Source organism: Dipodomys spectabilis, unplaced genomic scaffold, assembly GCF_019054845.1.
Source record: "Dipodomys spectabilis isolate Male_0828 unplaced genomic scaffold, ASM1905484v1 ptg000042l, whole genome shotgun sequence".
NCBI classification, from domain to species: Eukaryota; Metazoa; Chordata; class Mammalia; order Rodentia; family Heteromyidae; genus Dipodomys; species Dipodomys spectabilis.
Window position 1 is genome coordinate 16,914,543 of NW_024870719.1, and position 16,376 is coordinate 16,930,918.

The 16,376-nt window shown below is 42.5% G+C and overlaps 1 protein-coding gene across 1 annotated transcript in view; it reads right to left on the bottom strand.

Moving 5' to 3' along the window:
* The window catches only part of Ero1a (endoplasmic reticulum oxidoreductase 1 alpha), a 41,675-nt gene extending 25,595 nt beyond the window's left edge, over positions 1–16,080 (bottom strand). Inside the window, exons 1-4 of the mRNA XM_042677830.1 lie at positions 15,880–16,080; positions 5,107–5,226; positions 4,060–4,143; positions 2,320–2,358 (exon numbers count right to left, since the gene is read on the bottom strand). Coding sequence (XP_042533764.1) covers positions 2,320–2,358; positions 4,060–4,143; positions 5,107–5,226; positions 15,880–15,993 — 357 coding nt within the window. The 5' untranslated portion in view covers positions 15,994–16,080. The remainder of the gene's footprint in view (positions 1–2,319; positions 2,359–4,059; positions 4,144–5,106; positions 5,227–15,879) is intronic.
* Positions 16,081–16,376: the final 296 nt, after the last annotated feature.

Genomic DNA, 16,376 nt, shown 5'->3' on the forward strand with positions numbered 1-16,376 from the left:
AAAGAAGTGGCACTGTAGCTCAAGTGGAAGAGCGCTAGCCTCGAGCACAGAGACACTCAGGGACTATGCCCAGGCCTTGAGTTTAAGCCCCAGGACAGGCCAAAAAAAACAAAAAACCTTAATACACAATGTAGAAGTCCACTGAGCCCTTCTGTATACCTGCTGCCATCACTCTGGCCTCCAAACATAAAAACAAGTTCTCATATTAAAAGGTGTGGCCTTTTGTTTTTGTTGGAGAACAGTTTATGATCATGCTCACAAAACAGAGACTACAGTTCTAAGAAAAACCATTAGTAAAGTGTTCATGAAGAAAACTTTTGAGCTGGAAGGAAGTCATGAGGCAAGCAGTAAAGACACACTGTCTCACTAGTCCAATGACTGAGGGCATTCATTTTCCCTTCCATAAAGGTAGTAACTGTCAGTACAGCCAGATCACATGTACCTAAGGTTCAACCTGTTCCATGATTCTAAGAATTCCCAGAGCTTACCAAGTCGTATAAGAACTATTCTAATAGCTTTAGGCATTCAAAATATATTCCTAAATAACCATGTTTCTTCCCATGTCTAGAACATATGCATAAAAGCTCAACCAGATCAAGGGCTGCTGGCTCATGCCTATAATCCTCACTATCCTACAGTCTGGGATCTAAAGATGATGGTGTAAAGCCAGCCCAGGCAGGAAAAGTTCACGAGATTTTTATCTCCAATGAATCATCAAAAAGCCTGAAGTGTCAGTGTGGCTCAAGTGGTACAGCCCCAGTTTCGAGCAAAAAAAGCTAAGAGACGGCACCTAGTCCCTGGTTTAAGTTGCAGAATCAGCACAAAAAAAAAAAAAAGAGAGGAAATTTGTTTTAAAATAGTCTGTGCATACTACAACAAAAATGTAAAACCCTAGTGTGATTATTTGAATATTTAAAAATAAGCCAAACCAAACAACTGTTCTTAGTTCTTATTTAATAATTCTCTAGCCTCATGAATAAATTACATTTTTCTTAATGTGATATCATTGGCATGTTGCTGAAGAAAATATTTTTCAAATATGTTCTCATCATTTTTAATTTTTCATAAAATTGCCCACACTCTCTTCAAAGTTATATTTTTTATGACTAATCAACTTTAAACTATTAATAACTTAAATGGACCCTTTTCTACAGATCCAAAGTTTTTTACTTAAAAAAACATTCTCCAAAGTAAAATGTGTGCAAATATTTTTTTTTGGGGGGGTCCGGTCATGGTGCCTGAACTCTGGGCCTGGGCGCTGTCCTTCAGCTCTTCAGCTCAAGGCTAGCACTCTACCTCTTGAGCCACAGTGCCACTTCTGGCTTTTTTCTTTTTGCTTATGTGGTGCTGAGGAATTGAACCCAGGGCCTTAGGCATGCAAGGCAAGCACTCCACCACTGAGCCATCATCCCAGCCCATGTGCAAATATTTTAAACCAAATATTTCCACAGGTTCTATTAGGTGAAAAAGTTCAATTGTATCTACCTTACTTCTGAGACTTTAATTCTGAAATCTTACAACCATGTAACAATTATAAACAAACGGGTTTATCTAAGATTGGTTTTAAAATAACTGGAAAAAGCTGAATTCTAGTGGCTCATGCCTATAATCTTAGCTACTCAGGAGGCAGATATCTGAGGACTATGGTTCAAAGCCAGCCCAGGCAGGAAAGTCTGTGACTCTTATCTCCAATTAACCACCCAAAAGCTGGAAATGGAGCTGTGGCTCAAGTGACAGAGCACTAGCCTTGAGTGACAGTGCCCAGGCCTTCAGCTCAAGCCCCAAGACTAGCACCAAAATTAAATATATATACATATACATATATGTATATGTATATGTATATATATATCAACTGGGTAGAGTGGGAGATACAGATGGAGCGAAATTGACCAAAATCTAATAATTGCTGGATGAAAAGCCAATGTTTTTGTTTTTTTCTCTACTTATATTTATTTTTTACAGTAAAAGGTTAAAGAAGAAGAATTAGGACCACTCAATATAAGTAACTTTCAAGAGATTTCACCAGGAGAGAAGAGAAATGGAGCAATAAATGACACAGGAAATGGATCTTTCAGTTTTTCATTAAAAAACTAGACCCAAGGCTAAGCATGGTGGTGTACACCTGTATTTCAAGAGACAGAAGGATTACAAGTTGGAAGCCTTTCCAAGCTAAGTTAGACTCTATCTCAAAAACAAAAGGGTTTAGGGATTTGTTCAGGTGACAGAATATTTGCCTACCATGAATTATATTATATTCAATCCATAGTACTGAAAAAATATATATCTATACTAGAAACAGCAATAAGCCTATGAACCTACCTTATAGCTCGCAGATTTAATTCCATCAGGAACCTCATCCTGAAAAAGAAAAATGCATATTCTTTGACAACATTCTGTCTTCTGCAAAAATATTTTAAATTTCTACTATGAGAAAAATTCATGAAACCTTGCAGTTAACAGATTTTCAATTACATGGTTTTTATATGATTTCTTTTTTTTTAATTGTGAAAATACTGTACAGAGGGGTTACAATTACACGAGCAAGGTAATGAGTACATTTCTTATCAAGCATTGTTGCCTCCTCCTTTGTTTCCCCTTACTATCCCTTCCCATCTCTCCCCCACATGATTTCTTAAAAGAAAATAAAATTTCAAAAACTGATGGAATAGTACAACATGGAAATATAAAAAACTTACATTATTCCCTTTAGGATTCAAATTGTCCCCCGTTTTCCACTAGGAAATACTAAGTACTGACTAAGCACTTGTGTCCTTTGGATAATGCCTGGTAAGCCCCTTAGAAGCATTTATTTTATGATGGCAAAATATTCTGGGTTCATCTTGCATATTGCTTGCTTCACTCTTAGAATCAAGCATTTCTTAAGGAGCCCTGGACTTTACCAAGGAAAGCAGAACTGTTTAGTTGTGTTGGCTACTTCTGACTACAGGAACAACCACTTAGAGTCAGTGATGCCAAGAGCAGAGATAGAACCAGAACTCTGAAACTGCCAACTATAACCCTAGGACCCACACACAGCCTACCCCATGGTGAACCTTCCACACTTGGAACTAGATCAGTGGGTATTGTTCTCAATAGCTGGACATGTAGATAAATGACCTCTAAGTTTTCTTATATAATAAGCAGTATCTGGGAAATGGCGCTGTGGTTCAAGTGGTAGAGTGCTAAACCTTGAGCTGAAGACCTGAGGCACAGTGCTGAGGCCCAGAGTTCAAGCCCCACGACCAAAAATAAAAAATCCCAACCAAGAATAAACAATGTCCAATGCCTACATCTCAACAAAATCAGCTCTATAATATTTGTGGCTGCCTTATATCTATCTTTGAACATCAGTCCAATTTCTTTATTAGGTGAAACTCCTAAATGAATTGCTAGGTTGAAGATGTGTGTGTGTGTGTGTGTGTGTGTGTGTGTGTGTGTGTGTGTGTGTGTGTGTGTGTGTGTGTGTGTGTGTGTGTGTGTGTACATCCTTTTCTTTGGGAGGAGGGGGAATGTATTTTTGAAAATCTTCAAAACAACCTAAAGAAACTCAATGAAAACTAAACCAAAAGGGGAATGGGGCAGTGAAAGAGAAAAAGACTGGGGGTACTAGTGGAAGGGGATTGGGATAAGGAGGAGGAAGAAAGAGGACTTTCCAAGTAGTGTTTGTATTTTGAAAGCAGAACAATGAAATCTTTTTAAATTGTTTGGGGAGGAAGTGCAGGGAGAGTAATAGAGTAGGTGAGAAGGATTGGATACATTGTAAACATATGTAGAAATGTAACAATGAAATCTGCCCTTTCCCATAATAACTAACATAAGCTAATTTAAAAAAAAAAGTAAGCCCTACACCAGTGGCTCATACCTGTAATCCTAGCTAGCCAGGAGGCTGAGGATCTGCGGATCTGAGGATTGAGGTTCCAAGCCAACCTGGGCAGGAAAGTCCATGAGCTGAATGAGAGCTCCAGGACCTGGGTTCAAGCCTCAGTACAGGGGAAGGGGGGAGGGACTGTACCTGACAGTAAAAATACAGTAGTTCTTAAATGTTTATATGGTTCTTACAGATTGACAAGGTTTGACCGCACAGTCCCTTCTTCCACACTGGTTGATATCACTCCAGAAAGGACATGGCCTCTTCAGGTTTACCTGTTAAATGATAACAGAAAAAAGTTGTAGAAATATGAATCCTGAGATTACATTGCCAGCTGTTGAATTATGATGCTACAGCCTGCTATGCTGTCTACAATTATGCTATTGATTCCAATTACCTATTTGTACAAATGTGTACCTAACATAGGTAAGTGGCAGACGTAGTTAGAAACATAGATGGCAGCTAGGAGTCAACATTGGCTTATATCACTGCTGACCAATTCTCATAGTTTTTGTTTGTTTGTTTGTTTGTTTGGTTGGTTGGTTGGTTGGTTGGTCAGTCATGGGGCTTGAACTCTGGGCCTGGGCACTGTTCCTCAGCTCTTCAGCTCAAGGCGAGTGCTCTACCGCTTGAGCCACAATGCCACTTCTGGTTTTCTAGTGGTTTATTGGAGATAAGAGTCTCACGGACTTTCCTGCCCGGGCTGGCTTTGAACCGCAATCCTCAGATCTCAGCCTCCTGAGTAGCTAGGATTATAGGCGTGAGCCACCAGCGCCCAGCAACTCTCATAGTTTTAAAGCCACACTTAACAGTATAAAACAGTTAGCCAATTGTGCTTTCAGACAGCAACCAAATACTCCAGTAACCTGGTTTTCTAGATTCTTTCAGTGGTTCTCTTAACAGAACATGTTCCGAGTGACTTGTTAAAGTAATGGGTTGAAATAAAAAAAGTAATGGGTTGAAATGCCTCATCACAATTTTTTTTAATTTATTTTCATTAGTTAGAGTCAATATGACATTTGAAAGAAGTTTGAACTATTTTGAAAACAATGTAAGAGTTTCTGTTCTGACTTCAATTTAACCAATGAGTTTCTAACACCAGAGTATAAAATTGCTATTGAAATTAAAAGAGCCAACAGATATCCAAACTTCTATTTTGTTACCATAATCTCAAAGCAATTCTTAAGAAATGTAATTGCATGTCAGAAGTATTCTTACACATACAAAAAAATTAATACCTTGTAATATCTAAAGTAGTCACTTTCAAGAAGTTTTTGCAGTCTTGGGAAAAGTCTGTAGTTATTAAATCTATCGATGGTTTCAACATCACAGGTGCAATCATCCAAGTAACCACTAACCTGTTACAAAGAAAATGAATTATTGAATTAAAATCTTCTAGATGCAGTAAGTTCTTCTTCCTTACATGATTATTATTTAAAAAAAAAAAAAAGTCTGCTCAAGCTGAGCATGGCAGTGTGCACCTGTAATCCCAGTACTAAGGTGGGAAGAACATGAGCTCCAGGTCAGCTTGGGATATATAATGAGATCCTTTGTCAAATAAAGGAATAAAAAAAAGGCTTCTACTCAACCAACCCTTATCCTCATTCCCAGCCATAGTTTTCTGATATGAGATAGGAAAAAAACCTAATAACCTAGTCATATTGTTGCTGTTACTATAACCCTAGAAGAATGCTTTTGGAAGGCATGCTAATCTCATAATGGTATGCGCGCGCGCGCGCGTACGCAAGCACGCACGCACACACACACACACACGCGCGCGCACACACACACAGAGTTGGGCCCCTGACAGCCCTTTTGCAATCTCCCCTCGAGACTCCAGGTTGACCTGCCCAAAGTAGAAGCATTTTCCAGGGGCTGGGCCAGGAAATAAGTCAACTCAGACCATACTGCATCATGACATCTGAAGAGCACCTGAACCAACTGGCAGAGACAGGGCTAATTCTAAAAGGCACAAAGCAACAGAGGTAGAAGAGTGGGGAGCATTACTATTTGGACATCCTGAGGATTTCCTGCTCCAGTTTCCACCCATTTAACCGGAAGCCCAGTTGCATTCAATTTCTTTTTCTTAAGACTCTGTGTTCTTTTAATTGTGCTGGTCCAGGAGCCTGAACTCAGGGCCTAAGTGCTGTCCCTGAGCTTCTTTTGCTCAAGTCTAGTGCACAGCTCCATTTGTAGCTTTTTTTTTCTCACAGACTTCACTGCCTATCTGGGATGGCTTTGAACCGTGATTCTCAGATTCTCAGATCTCCTGAGTAGGTAGGATTACAAATGTAAGTCACAGGCGCCTGGCTCACTCTGTGTTCTTGTATTTCACTGTCTAAGTCTTTCCTATTTTAACTGTAGAGGATGTGCAAGTCAGACACGTTTGGTATATATATACATAGAGAGAGAGAGAGAGAGAGAGAGAGAGAGAGAGAGAGAGAGATGAAAAAACAAGAGACATGAAACTAAAGGAAACTAATCCATTGTAAGTACCTTCCCCTCCCCCCCAATATTGGGCAACAACTATTTTTAGAGTTGGAATGGTTCTTAGAAACAAATTATCATTAGCAACACTGAACTAATAAACTAACCACAAAGCTAATCCTAACCTTCAAATGCTTACCAGTGATGTCTTAAATCCTATTTACTAGATCAAACTATTAAATGTATCTATTTGCTAGGCAGCGTGGCACGTGCTTGTAAATCTAGGTACTCCAGTGGCTGAGATTGGGAGGATTATGGTTCCAGGCTAACCTGGGCAAGAAGTTAATGAGACAAGACAGGTGTTGCTGGCTCATAACTGTAATCCTAGCTACTCAGGAGGCTGAGACCTAAGGATGGTGGTCCAATGCTAATCAAGGCAGGAAAGTCAGTGACACTCTTCTCTCCAATTAACCACCAAAAATCCAGAAGTAGAGGTATGGCTCAAGTGGTAGGGTGCCAGTCTTGAGTGGAAAAAGCTAAGGGACAACACTCAGACACTGAGTTCAAGCCCCAGTATAGACACATACACACACAAATAAAGTTCATAAGACTCCATCTCAATAGGAAAGGAACGTATGGTGGTGTGTATGTTGGTTCAGTTACAGTAAAAAGTAGATATAAGAGCATCATGGTCTAGGCTAGCTTAGGCAAAAAGCAAGACCCTGTCTAAAAACATAACCAAATAACAAAAGCCTAAAGGGCTAGAAAGATGTCTTGAGTGGTAGAACACCTGCCTTGCAGGCAGGCAGGCAGGAGACCATGAATGTGTGTGTGTGTGTGTGTGTGTGTGTGTGTGTGTATGTGCAGGATGCCCGTCCAGGATCAGAGCAAAAAAAAAAAAAAAACACAGCAATAGTCAAGCATTAACACTTTTTATTGATTTTTCTAGTCTTACTTAGACTAATTCAGTTTCTAGATATCTGATCTACATATTTATCATAAAATAACTTTTTATATCATATACAAATATGACCTTGTTCCTTACTAAAACCTCTGAGTACATAATAACTTTATAATCCTAATTCTACCTCCATTGCTCCATCTCACTCTCTTTCTCTCTTCTTCTCCCTCTCTAGTTCCTCTCTATCTTTGATGGTGGGGAGCAAACCAGGGCCCGGAGCATGCTAAACACTGTACCATTGAACTACACCTCCAGCTCCACCAAATCCTAATTTTGGAGACTGACAACACTTGGATGATGCAATTTTTCATATCTTCTTTTGTTTTGGGTGGGTCATGGGGCTTGAACTCTAGGCCTAGGTGCTGTCCCTGAGCTCTTCAGCTCAAGATGAACACTCTACCCTTTGAGCCACAGCACCACTTCCGGTTTTCTGGCGGTTAATTGGAGATAAGAGTCTCATGAGTTTTCCAGTCCTGGCTGACTTTGAACCATGATCCTCAGATCTCAACCTTTTAAGTAGCTAGGATTACAGGCATGAGCTACCAGCACCCTGCTATATCTTCTTTTTAACCTCAAAAGCAGAACTCCTAAGGACATCTTGCACTCCCTGTACAGTGTCAATTATACTTCAATGAGGGGCAATAAAAAATGTGTGTTCAAAGTGTGCTTTATTTGCCAAAAAACTTTAGGTCTATTAAATTTTACTATGTTTTGTGATCCTGAAAAAATATTAAAATTTTTAATCAGTCTTATTGTATATATTGTATATATTTAAGTATACTACATGCTATGGGATTCATATAGTAACATACCATATTAGAGTTACCCATATTCCCCTATAACTTACCCATTGAGCAAAATCCTGACTTACAATAACTATTCCAAACTGTAGTCTTCATGTGATACATCGGGCCTCTAAATACTCATACTCACAAAGATAAACAAAATGTGGCACCAACACACACACAAAGGAAATACTCCAATTCCCAACAAAAAAGGAGATTTACCTATCCGTGTTGTGAACAGATTGGAAGACATTATGTAATGTGAAATAAAGCAGACACAGAAAGAAAATTTGTGTAAACATATCTATATACAAACTATCTGAAGAGAGTACAATCTCTTCAGAGACTGAAACTGGTGAAGAAAGGAGGAAATGGGGGGGGGGTGGAAATGGGAAGGGATGGAAGGGGAAACAAAGGAGGAGGCAACGATGCTTGATAAGAAATGTACTCATACAGCCGGGCGCTGGTGGCTCACGCCTGTAATCCTAGCTACTCAGGAGGCTGAGATCTGAGAATCGCGGTTCAAAGCCAGCCCGGGCAGGAGAGACCGTGAGACTCCTATCTCCAATAAATCATCAGAAAAACCAGAAGTGGCGCTGTAGCTCAAGTGGTAGAGGGCTCGCCTTGAGCTGAAGAGCTGAGGGACAGCGCCCAGGCCCAGAGTTCAAGCCCCACGACCAACAAAAAAAAAAAAAAAAAAGAAATGTACTCATTACCTTGTTCATGTAATTGTAACCCCTCTGCACAGTATTTTCACAATAAAAAATATTTTTTAAAAGGAGGAAATGGGGAGATGTAGATGAATGGATTACAAAATAGCAGGTATGTGTGGTGAAGAACACAGGAGCAATATGACTTGGACCTATAATCCTAGCTACTTGGGAGGTTGAGAGAAGGATCACAGTTGAAGGACAGCCTGGAAGGAAAAGGTTGCAAGACCTCAGTCTCAATCAATGAAAGCTGGGTGTGGTGGTAATCTCCATTCATCCTAGCTATGAGCGAAGTATAAATAGGGTTGTGGTCCATGTCAGCCTGGGCAAAAAACCAAGAACTTATTAAAATAATAACAAAAGCCAAAAAAAAAAAAAAGGCTGCGCGTATAGCTCAAGTAGTAGAGTATCTGCCTAGCAAGTTTAGGGTCCTGAGCTCAAATCTCAGTTCTGCCAAAAACAAGGAAAAAAGGAAATTATTCATTCCTTAACAAAGTGGAAATTTGGAAGTGTCAGGAACGTTAAAAGCTATCACCACCTTAAAATCTTAGCTTTATTATAAATTGTTGTCAATTGACTCAAAAGACACAAGCATGATAGTATTTCTCCATGTTCCTTATATGGAAAAGCCTGGACTACAACAGTCACTTAGGAGTCCGTGGACAGTGCTCCAGAAGAACTTGTGAACAACCCACCTCACTAGTCTTTAATCTTGGGCTTATATCCAATCCCCATCCCACAGATTGCCAAGTGTCTTCCCATGTCCCAATCTCACAGTCTAAAATTTTAAACCAGTTTTAAAATTGACTTAAGATACTTGGCAGGTTAAGGCACCTAAAATACCTATTTACAGAGGAAATCTACAGTGCATTCCAAACTAAAAATAATCTATTTTCACAGAGGACACTTCCTAAAAGTATCTGAGCTCTCCCTCTCATGAGTCTGGTAGACATCTACCAACTCTGATGGTTCTAGGTGTGACTAGAATTCATTATATGAAGATGGCCTGAGTTTTCACTCCTCTTTAATCAAATGAAATGCAAAAGAGGTTCATACTGCCTCCGTAGCTGGGCTTCAGTTTTTCTCCTGAAGTGCTCCTGGAAAATATATCAAAGAGATCCATGAATTGAGACAGGTTCTACATGTTCATTCTCTCTAACAGTAGGAATGGAGCAATATTTGTCAAAAAGCAATAATAGGGGCTGGGAAGGTGGCTCAGTAGTAGAGAGCTTGCCTTGCACGCTTGAGGCCCTGGGTTCGATTCCTCAGCACCACATAAGCAAAAAGAAAAACGCTGGAAGTGGCGCTGTGGCTCAAGTGGTAGAGCGCTAGCCTTGAGCTGAAGAGCTGAGGGACAGTGGCCAGGCCCAGAGTTCAGGCCCAGGACCAGACCCAAAAAGAAAGAAAGAAAGAAAGAAAGAAAGAAAGAAGGAAGGAAGGAAGGAAGGAAGGAAGGAAGGAAGGAAGGAAGGAAGGAAGGAAGGAAGGAAGGAGCAATAATAAATAGGAAGGCCTTTATCGGCTTAAAAGCCACGCCTATTACATATACTATTTTGGTTTGAAGAAAGGGTTGGCCCTGGGTTTGAGTATAATAGAGTTATTTACTCAAACTATTGACAGACGTACACACTAACAGTCATTTGTGTGTGGACAATTATGTTATATATTGATAGGAATTTTTTGTGCGTGTGTGTTCTGGTCCTGGGTCTTGAAATCAAGGCCTGGGCATTTTCCCTGAGCTTTTTTGCTCAAGGCTAGTACTCTACAACTTGAGCCATAGCTCCACTTCCAGCTTTTTCTTTGGTAGCTAATTGGAAATAAGAGTCTCTTGAACTTTTTCTGCCCAGGCTAGCTTCAAACTGTGATCCTCCGATCCTAGTCTCCTCCTGAGTAGCTAAGATTACATCTGTGAGCCACTGATGCCTGGCTAATACAATTATTTTTTTTAAAGCAAGGGGTTGGAAGTGGCACTGTGGCTCAAACAGTAGAGCACTCACCTTGAGCTGAAGAGCACAGGGAGAGTGCCCAAGCCCAGAGTTTAAGCCCCACGACAAACCCACCCCCCCAAAAAAAAAACAAGGGGTTGTATAGAAGGAAGTTGTCCTATATAACTAAACACTTATTTGAACAAGAAACACTGTGATATTATTTTCAAAAGAACTTAGAGCGCACAGTGAGTGAAATCAATTTAGTAGGACTTGTAGCCAATAGGCATTTGCAGTAACTGACCAAGTTCAGATTTAACTGAAGCCATCAACCCATCTGAAATAGCTCACTAAGCAAAATAATTTTCTGGACATCTTGTACTATAATTTCCCTAACATAGTTTAAGCACAGATTATGCACCAGGTCTCCAAGACTCTGAAATTTCAAAAGGAAATTTTTTTAATTCTTTGTTTTAAATCTCCACCTCAAAACTTAATGACAGTAGATGTGAACAAATGCTGACAGAACTTATTCTGATTACTCTATACATTTTACTTTAATGTCTTTCTAGGTCAAGCAACTACATATCCTATTCATGCTCAGACCAGAGAGGATATCCTGTGAGCAGAACCCCAACTGTAAGCCAGGCACCCCTGCAACAGTATGAGGGGAGGGGTGCTGAGGATGTGGCAAGCCAAAGCAGAAGGGGTAATAGACAACAAGAAGGGAGCTAGTGTTGCTGTTGTTTAGTTTGTTTTACTTTGTTTTAGTTTTCAGACAAAGTCTCCTTATATAGCCCAGACTGGCCTTAAACTCCCAATCCTCCTATTTCAGCCCTTCCCTCCTCCAGCAGTGCTAGGAATAAAGACTAGTACCACCCATTTGGCTTCAAAACTTCTCTGTGTGTCTGTGTGTGTGCGCACGCACGCACGCATGCTCATAATGGGACTTGAACTCAGCCTTGTGCTCTCACTTGGCTTTTTTGCTCAAAGCAGTCAGTTCTCAGCCCTCTAAGCATCCAATATCACAGATGTGAGCCAGCAGCGCAGTTTCTTAATTGCTTTTTACATGCTTAGGACCTATGTCTGCCATCAACCCACCATGAGGATCACCCACCAAACTGTAAACCTGTCTGGCCATAGTAACCTCTACATCTGCGTGTGTACTCAGATCAGTGGACACCATGGACAGAAACTTAGGTTGAATAAATCATTTGCACCAGTGGTCTCTTCTTGTCGCTTCTTTCTCGTTTTGTTCTTCCCATTCTCTCATCCTGGTTTTCTGTCTATCATTATGCTTGTCTCACTGACCTTTCCCACACTTCCTTCTTTGTCCTCATCCCTTCTACTATCAGCCAGAGAGAACTAACATACACTCTTCATTTATTATATTGAATTCAGTAGGCTATTTTCTATTTCTCTTACAATTGTCTATTACTATGTGACCCTTCCTTCCTCCCTCTCCTTCTCTCCTTTCTCTCTTCCTTCTCCCCCCTCCCCGACTTACTCTCTTCCTTTTTTCCTTCCTCAATACCATCTTACTAAATTGCCTAAGCTGGCTCTGAATTTGCTCTCTTCCCTCTTCAGCCTAGCTACCTGTGTGCTGGGATTATAAACCAGAAACATTTCCAGCCAATTCACAATTCTTTAAAGTTGACGCTGAAGACAAAAAGACAGCCACTCCTATTCTAAAACAAAAAGAAAGGTGCCTAACAGATTTTTCTATTTAAATCTTAGAATATTGTAGAAAGAGAGACCCTTAATCACTGATCAGAGTAAACAATGTAAAAATGTATAGACTTCACAGTGTTAGGCAGATTTCTAAAGCTGGGGATGAGAGAAAAAGCAAATACATTTGCTGTTTACTCTACTACTAAACTCCCAGCCTGACTGAAAATCTTAGCACCGATCCTTATTCACAGATTTATCTGAGGTTTTAACTAAATGCAATAAAATAATAATAATAATAATATAGTTATAAAAAATCAGCTGAGCACTGGTGGCTCACAATCATAACCCTTGCTATCTGGGAGGTGGAAATAAGACCACAGTCCCAGGACAGCCCAGGCAAAAAGTATCTCAACCAATACCTAGGTACAGTGGCTTGGCCACTGGCTACATGGGAAGCTGATAGGGCAAAAAAAAGTTTGCAAAACTCCCATCTCAATAAAAGAAAAAGCTGAGTGTGGTCATACACACTTGTCATTCCAGTTATGGGTATAAAAGGATCATGGTCCAGGCTAGTCCAGGTAGAACAAGATTCAAAGCTAGTCTAGGCCACAAAGTCCGAGAGACTCTTTTTTGGGGGGAGGGGGGGGGGAGGGGGGGTGGTGTCCGGTCCTGGGGCCTGAACTCTGGGCCTGGGCGCTGTCCCTCAGCTCTTCAGCTCAAGGCTAGCACTCTACTACTTGAGCCACAGTGCCACTTCTGGCTTTTTTCTTTTTGCTCATGTGGTGCTGAGGACTCGAACCCAGGGCCTCATACATGCAAGGAAAGCGCTCTACCACTGAGCCACCTTCCCAGCCCCCATGAGACTCTTATCTCCAATTAACAAACAAAAAGCCAGAAATGGAGTTGTGGCACAAGTAGTAGAGCACTAGCCTTGAGTGTGAAAGCTCAGGGACAGTGCCAGGCCCTGAGTTCAAGGACTGGCACCAAAAAACAAAAAATGTATTCTCCCAAGGCAAAAAAGGTTACAGAATGTGCTTAGGTGACCTAACACAACGAAATTTTGCAATTTCTTAAAAGGCAGTATGTTTTGAGTAGAAACTGGGTGGTATTCTAAGAAAAATACATCAAGCATCCATAACACAGTACTAACCTCCTGAACAGGTGTGTTTTTTTCCTTAATGGCAGTACCCACAGATACCAAGGATCTGCTGTACTTATTTTCAGCTGATTGAACTTTGGGTGTGTGATATCCGTAATTACTTTTAAGTATTTGATTGTATGCCCTTTGAGCCGCTGAAGAAGAGCACCTTTCCAATGTCTTACTTGTATGGCAGCAATTTTCTTTTTTTCTTTTTTCTTTTTGAAAGGTAACTATACACATTTTAATTTAAAACACACATATATATACACATATCTATTATAACAAGATTATACACCTCTCACTAAAGAGGCTGACATTATGGACCAACTTCTTTTACAAATTCCCAGATATCATCAGCTCAACTCCCAATTTACTCAGCAAAACAAAAGATCCAAGAATTTAAGTCAGTAGAAAAAGCAGGACACTAGTAGTTCACACCTGTAATCCTAGCTACTTCAGAGACTGAGATCTGAGGATCATGGTTCAAAGCCAGCCAGGGCAGAAAGTCCAAGAGACTTATCTCTAATTAACCACTTAAAAAGCCAGAAGTAGAGGCATGCTAGTAGAGCACTAGCTAGGCTCTAAAGGAAAAAAAGAGAGAAAGAGAGAGAGAGGCCCTCAGTTCCAGTCCCAAAGCCCCAGTAATGCCCCCCTCACAAATAAAACAATGAAAGAAATAACATCTCTGCCACTCATATGTATGGAAGTGCTTCTTTCCTCCATGAGACAGTACGATGGTCATACATACATGTTATGTCTGTTCATGAATGGTAAAATCCTCATAAATCGAATAATGTAGATGCTGGTTATCTCATGTACGTGTAGATATAGATATAGATATAGATATAGATATAGATATATAAAATGTGTGTGTGTGTGTTCTTGCAGTACTGAAGATCAAACCCAGGGCTTCATGCTTGCTAGGCAACTTCACCACCATTTGAGCCAGGCCCTGAGCCACACCCTCAGCCCTTTTGTTTGTATTTTGCTTTTGAGATAGGGTCTCAGCAACTGCTCAGACCAGTCTCAAATTAGGGATCCACTTATCTCCACTTCCTGAGTAGCTGGAATTACGGAGTGTGTAACCACATCCAGCTTAAAAATGTAAAGCTACCCACCAAGATGTAGCTTGAAAGAATAAAACCATTTACCAATGGCTCACTAGCTACTTTGGAAGCTGAGAGCAGAAAGGTCAAGGGGCAAGACCAGCCTTAGCAGAAGTCTGGAGATCCTATCTCAAAAATAACCAGCAAAAGCAGAGCTGGAGGTATATGGCTCCGATGATACACCAGCCTAACAAGCTAAAGGCTCTGAATTTAAGCCCAGTACCAAAAAAAAAAAAGTAATCGCAGCCAACCATGGTGGTGCATACCTAATACCAACATTTGAGAGGCTGAGGCAGAAAGATCAGGAGTTGAAGGTCAGCCTGGAGACCATATCTCAAGAAAACAAAAACATCTGAACAAGAATGCTACACTTTCCAAAGAATAGAATAATACAAACATTGACTTCAGATGCTACTGAATGATTCTAAGCTATATGTTGGCCTTTCCTGATGACTGCCAAAATGAAATTCAGAGTTATTTCAATTTGCCTCTTCTGAAGGACCTCACCCAAAATTAACTTAAGCTACAGTCCCTCTCCCCTCCCACATCACCACCAAAAAAAAAAAAAAAAAAGGAATGGTTTTGAAATATAAAATACAAAGACAGAAAAACTAAATTGAATTTGTTGCTCAGGGAAAGGACACCTCTTACTCTCACGAAAGGAAATAATCCTAAGCTCGTAACCAAACTTTATATTTAGGAGTGAAGGGTGACATGTTAGAACACCATAACAGCCAGACAGGAAAACATCACCAGTCAGATAGGAGAACACCGTGACAAGTCAGCAAAAGGGAAACAGACGCGCAGGGCGAGTTGCCTTAAGACGCAGCAACGGCCATTCAGAGCTCTTCTCCCCCTGACAACGAGATCTGGGGGGACAGCTAGCCCTCACCCTAAGCCCGTCCCAACCGGAGGGGCTGGCGTAGCCACACCCGCACAGGCACCGGGGTCCCCAAATTCCAGATCAAGTTCGAAGTTAGAACCGGCCCAGGTTCTACGGAAAGAGCGACTAGGGTGGGTGCCCACCGTCCGCACACCCCCTTTCCCACCGTCAGGGAAGGCCAGGAAGGGCGAACCCCACGCCCCTGGCGGGGTGCAGATCGCGGGAGGGCGCGCGGCATCCAGGCTGCGTGGAAGCACACCGGTCGTCGCCCTGCCGGACAAGGGATGGAGGTCTGCGACCCTGGCCGGGGGGGCCCGGGGTCGGGGGCTGGTTCCCCGGGGGAGAGGCGCGATGACGCCCCCTCCCCGACCCCTCACCTGGCCGGGCGCGCTCACCGCTCACCTGGCAGAAGCACCGCTGCGCCGCCGTCTCCGGAGGCTGCTGGTCCCCGCGGCCGGAGCGCAGCAGCCACGCTGCGCTCAGGAGGCCGATCAGGAAGCCCCGGCTCCAGCTCATGGTGGCCCCGCCGCTCCGCGTCCCCAGCACCCGGGCGCAGGCCGCGCGCTCGCAGATGAAGCCCGCGCCTCCGGGCCCGCGGCGCCGCCCCGCCTCCGGGCACCTCCCCGGCCCGCCCCCAGCCCCGGAGCCGCCGGCCCCGCCGAGCCTGCGGACGTGCGGCGGCGCCCGCGCCGGCTGCCCGCGGCCCCCGGCCCGCCTCCTTCTCACCCCGCGGGGCTGACGCACGATCCCGTCACCCCGCGCCGCCGTGCGGGCCCGGGACACCCCGGCCTGGAGTCTGCACCCCGTGCGCAAACCACCTCCCCGCCCCCCGGCGCGGGAGTCCGGGTGTTTCCGGTCCCCCGCCCCGGTCCCCGTCGGCCAATCCTTCCGCCTGTCGG